This window comes from Cariama cristata, unplaced genomic scaffold, assembly GCF_000690535.1.
Source record: "Cariama cristata isolate BGI_N322 unplaced genomic scaffold, ASM69053v1 scaffold28587, whole genome shotgun sequence".
Taxonomy (NCBI): domain Eukaryota; kingdom Metazoa; phylum Chordata; class Aves; order Cariamiformes; family Cariamidae; genus Cariama; species Cariama cristata.
Genome location: NW_009627572.1, coordinates 1 through 5,703, shown reverse-complemented (window position 1 = coordinate 5,703; position 5,703 = coordinate 1). Strand labels below are relative to the sequence as shown.

The 5,703-nt window shown below is 43.3% G+C and overlaps 1 protein-coding gene across 1 annotated transcript; it reads right to left on the bottom strand.

Moving 5' to 3' along the window:
- Positions 1–3,029: 3,029 nt before the first annotated feature.
- On the bottom strand, positions 3,030–5,591 carry LOC104164993 (secreted frizzled-related protein 2; the record flags this gene model as incomplete). The annotated part of the gene is made up of 2 exons (XM_009704495.1): positions 3,030–4,094; positions 5,511–5,591. Coding segments are annotated over 2 exons (386 nt in total), but the record flags the coding sequence as incomplete, so codon positions are not given.
- Between the last annotated feature and the right edge of the window lie 112 nt (positions 5,592–5,703).

The following is a 5,703-nucleotide window of genomic DNA, read 5'->3' as shown; positions in this document are numbered from 1 at the left end:
TGAGTGGCTTCTCTGTGGGTGCCCGGAGTGAGAGAGAAAAGAAAGGATTAAGAAGTAATTAAAGGATAGAGAGAACCGTAAATAAGGAAGAAAGGAAAAGACTGTGAGGAATATTGCTGATGGGTTTTAAATTTGAATTTGGGCAGTCACTTCTTTTACACACTCGGGGGGAGGAAGCAGTTGGAGGGAGCCTTGGTTGCTGTTATGCTTTCAAATTATAATCTGAGTGCTGCCTTGATTATACACCATTCTGATTGCTGTGGCCTAGTGATTAGAGCATAAAACTTGGAAACAAAAAAATATGCTGCTTTTCATGACTGTAAGGGACTTGCTGGGTGGTTTTGAATGAGTTATTTCGCTTCACTGTGCCTCATTTTCCTGATCTGCAAAATAGGGATATTAATGCCTATTTTTGTGAAGGCAGTCTGAGAAACTTAAATGGAAACTTCTGTATAAATGTCAAGTATCATTATTATTGTTCTTAAACTAATCCATTGTAGTGAACTGCTTTTATAGTTTTTATGAAAGCAAATACAATGGGAGCTACATAATTGGCTGCCTAACAATGTTGTTTTAATTAGAAGAAGACAAAAAGTGTCTGAAAAATGCAGCAGTGGGTTGCCTTTCTATCATCAATTGCAATAAAACTTTCTGCTAGAACTGAACCATACCATACCAGGTAATAAAGTTACTCTGAAGTATATGTGACACAACGATCAGAAGTAAGAGGCTCCAATAATTTTCGTTACACGTTTGGTACACTATTTGCCTGGCACACTCAAAGATTTACAGTTATTGTTGAGCAAGTAAGCGTAAGGGTAAAAACGTGGAAAATGTACGTGTTTACTTCTTTGCCAGCATCTGAAAGATGAAATTTCCTCAGGTTGTGACTTTAATATCCTAATTTTCAGCTGAATAGTTTGCAACGTCTGGCTTATACACCTTTAGAAACGGACAGTATAACGAACACTGACACTCCCTCTCCTTGGTGAGGTGGATATGACCCATCTTTTAATACGACACTGTTAGAACAAGGTAACGGAACTAGGCTGGGAAAACCTGAGTCCCGTGACTCTTCCCATTTGCCTAAATTCTGCTTCTCTGACAGGTATTCCCGCCTCTGCCAGCTCTTCCTGAGGGTGGATAGTCCCCGTCATTCCGCCACATGCAGAAGGCTTTATCAGGAGCGGGATGCTGTATGGCAGGATGCTCTTAATCGAGGATGCTGATTATACTAGTAAAATTGAATGTTTGCCGGTCCAGTGTATTCCTCTTCTCCTGAATTTGTCCTGACAGGAACAGGATTTTGCTGGCATAACAGTGTTTATTTTGTGATGGAGGAAGGGGAATGTTGTTTTTTTTTAAAGCCAGAGCAATGTTGGTCATAGGTAATGTGTCTTCATACATTTAAGTGATTTGGCAAAAGTCTGTTACGTAGTCTTGGCCCTAACATGACCCCAGAGTGAGTAACTTGTGACCTGTCTGTCCTCATCAGCATCAGTACTGCTGCCTTCTAGGACAGCCCAATCAAGATAATTTTATGGTTGCTGTAGGAGGACTCAGTATCTGTGAGCCAGGCTGAGTGGAGCAGTCCCAGCTGCTCGTTTTCAGTCCCCGGTGACTGCATTGCAACGACTGCCTCTCTTCCAAGCACTTTCCACCACCAGGCAGCATAAGCCCATTTTCTGCAGGCTCATCTGCAGCCAGCTCCTCCTGGTCTGTGAGCTGGTTCCCTCTGAAGCCAAGGCTGTTCAGGGACAGGTACTGCATTATATGCTGAGCGAGATGGGTAGAGCGATGTGACATCTGAGTGCTGATGGCTCTGTAAGATGATGCACATAGTGCCGGTACTAAAATAATTACACCATAGCATGAAAAGTCTCAAATCTGTTTCCTGGGAAGCCAGGTCCATTCAAAAGAAAAGTTTTAATGACACTTCAGCAATGTATAGGCCTTTAAATAAAGATACCGTTTCACAAAATAATTAAGAGCCAGTTTGGAATGGGGCTTTTTGTCTGTCGGTTTGTTGCCCCTTTTTTTTTTTAAAATTGTTACACTTTTGGGGATATTGTGAGGACTGCTTTTGTCTTGCTTGGTCAGAGTCTGACCGTTGTTTGTACCAGGTGTAGTGAATGCATTACGACTGTGGGAGAGGGCAAACAATTCATTTTTCCAAAACAAACCTAACATGTTGGATCTTTAGATTTTACCTTTTTACCCTGATAGTGAAAAAAAATCACACTAAAGAGATGAAATCAATATGATTTTTTTACTTTAAAGAAAAATCTAGTGTTGGATTTGTATTCTGGCTGTGAATGGTTAACATAAAACATTCTCCTTGGGAATATTGCACTGCTCATCCTCTCAGTGAAGCTAAGAGGAATTTTTTACGTGTGACAGCGCTGGGAAGCAAGACTCTTTTTCAGGATAAGCACAAAAAAATTCTAGCAGGTACTGCTCTTCAGAAAACACTGGTAAGAAAAATGCTGAAAAACATTCCTCTAGTTACACTGTTAGGTAAGTTTTATTTTCTTTCTCAGTAAGAACAGTGAGTGTACATACACAAAAAACACGCCTTGCTCTACCATTATTCTGAATTGCTAGTTGCAAATGAGATTTTTCCTGTCTACTCTTGCGCTCCTTAATATGCCTTTTTCACATGTAAGAAACGGATAAACAGATTCAATTTTTAAGCAAGTAGTCTCATTGCAATTCCACATGAGCAGAGAGAAGATGAGGTGAAAATGCAGGCAGTGGAACAAAGGAGCCACATGAAACTCTTCACCTCAAAGAGCTCAGCAGACACACATGAAAATGAGCTGACTGAACCTCAGTCCTGTGTCTCGTGGGTTCATCTTCGGGGAAATGAGATCCACTGTGTTTTTTCTGATGGCAGCACAAGATGCTTCCTCATGCTTCTTTACTGGCCACTTGGGGTGGATGGCCAAATTTTGCTTTGCCATGACAAAACCCAGTTGGACAGCTTTCTCCCAGAACAGATTAAAGTGAATGTAGAGCGAGACAATGGGTAAACTATGATGTAAAGTTTATATACAAGAATATAACATTTATCTGGAGTATTTACAAGGTTAATTAAAGCAATATTTTACAACTCTTTCAGGTTAACCACTAGGTATATTACAGTTAGGCTACAGATGGTTTAATTTGCAAAATTAAAAAAATAATAATAAAATTGCATTCAGATCAACCAGCTCCAAAACCTGTTCTTTTTTTCTGAGAGAAGAGCTCAGACTTGTGGAAAATAAAATGTGAGAGTGGTGAATATACTTTTACTGGTGCCTATGTATCACATGCAAGAGTCATAACGTGACCTTGATAGAGTTAATATAGATGGCAAGCCGTTTCACCTTGGTGAAAGAGTCGTACCCACTGTGACAGGCCAGTCGCACGCATGGCTGTCTTTCTCTGCATCTCCTACTTTTGCACAACAAACATGCATGTATACAGAGAAGCAGCAATATAAATGAACCAGCATTACCAAAATGAAGAGGGAGAAACCTCAGACCAAAGCCATGTTTGCAACCATTAAAAAACCCCAAGCTTTAAGCGAGATACTTTAATACTTCCCAAAAATAGTCATGATTTTTTTTTTTTATTACATTTTAACCTATGTACAAAAATGGAGGGCTGCCTCCCCTCTCGGAGAGCGGCCACCGTGTCTCACGCCCGTGACATCTCGAGGCTCAGCGGGGCCGAAGCAAGAAGGTGCGGGAGGCCCGGAGAGCTCGGGACAGAGGCGGCTGCTGGAGGCGGCCGGAGCCGACGCCACTAACACTGCAGTTTGCGGATGCTGCGGGAGAACCGCTTGAAAGCCCGCTGCCCTTTCTGCCACCGCTTCAGCGAGGTGATCACCAGTTCACCAGCTTGCTTTTGCCCCATCACCAAGTAGGGGACGTTGATGTCGTTCATCTCGTCGCAGGTACACTGGAGGCCACCTTTGAGCCAGAGCACGATCTTCCTCAGATCCCTTTCCGTCAGCCCATTCAGCTTGTAGATGGTCTTGCTCTTTGTTTCGGGGGTGATCTTGGTATCCCCATTGATGTAGGCAATCTCCTTCACTTTTATCTTCAAGGCTAGCAGAGCGAGGGGAGGGGGGAGCGGTGAGAGGGAGAGAGATGGAGAGGTTTTTTCCCATTAGTGCACATAAAGAGGACCTGGGGAGGGAGGTGCTCTATTGCTAATTAAACTGTCAGGGCTGACAGAAGAGGCAGCAGGTGGCTCCATTTCTAAAGCCACAAAGGGCACGCAAGTCATTCCAGTTTGAATCAACCTTAGGGTGGACGTTTTTCGGGTTTCTTTTCTCCTCCGCCCCCTCCCCCTCTTTCCCCTGCCTTTCTAAATTGGCGTTTTCTCCAGCTTTTCTCCTGTTTGCAAACAGAGAGAGGGCAGGTTTGCTGTGTTAAGCAGAGCTGCGTTCTGTGCTGGCAGAGGACAGTCATCCTGGAAGTAGAGTTTGGAGGGGAGGTGGGGAGGCGAGTACCTACACCCAGTCGGAAACCTGATCTCTGCTGCCGCTGAAAACTTCTAAACTAAATTTATTAGGCTGGAGAGGATTTTAGACAAACCTGTAAGGAAATGATACTTCACATGCATTGTTTTTTTGAAAGAATAGATCCCATGGAGGGCAAATTGGTCCAACAGCTGCATTCGATTTGGTAAAATAACTAGGAGGGGGATAGAGGGCTCTGTAAGAATCTGTGGGGCATGTTTAGCTTTAGGAGGATTTATCTGAGTGCAATTTGCCAGGCCAAAGCTATTGGTTGCTTTAGCAATTAGGTCCCACAGTCATGGTTTCAGGTTTTGGTCCGATGGGCGTTTTGTTTGTTTGTTTGTTTGTTTTAAAGAAAGACTTTTGAATTGTAGCTATTTATACTACAAATCTGTTTCCAGGTATAAACGCTGACCTGTTATAAAAGGATTCCCCTCCTTATTCCCTTTTTCTCTGGAAATGCTAATGTGTGGATAATGTGCAGTTCAGTTGTCTGTGTCGGAGCGGCTTTCTTGTCCTCTTCTAACCCCGATCTTCCCATTAAGTTTATATCCCCAATTGTCTGTGCATTAACTTCTCTGTCAAATGATATATAGAGCTTCATTCTTAATCTGCGGAGAGAGTCTTTCTTATGATATGTGAGATTGGTCATGCCACTCTTTCTCATACATCTAAACGAAGCTTTGCTCTACTTCTCCCCAGGCAATACTCTGGATGAAAGATTCTCTTTTTTCCATTTTACTTTCTATTCGGCTTGCCAGCAACATCCACATAAAAGAGCACTACTTCGAAACAGCAAACAGAAAAGGACTATAAAAAGGGCCACTTTTTATTCCAAGGTGGAATTTTGTGTTTTGTGACCCAACGGTCAGACGGGTCCATCTGCGGATAAGACAAAGCCCTGCCTTTACTCAGGCACATCTCTCACGGACTCCGCTGCGAGTTTTACCTGATCCTCAACTCCCGAGTTTTGGCTGAGGGGGCCCCTGCACCCACTTACCAAAGTCATTTTTGCAGAGGTTTTCCACGATGTCATTATCGTCTTCATTTTTGTTTTTGCAGGCATCGCAGACCTTGGGTGCTGGAAACGCAAGGGACAGTCCCGGTCAGGCTCGGGGAGACGGGAACAGCAGGTGGCGTTGGGAACCCGCCGGGAAGGGCCGGTTTTCCATCCATCCATCCATCCATCCATC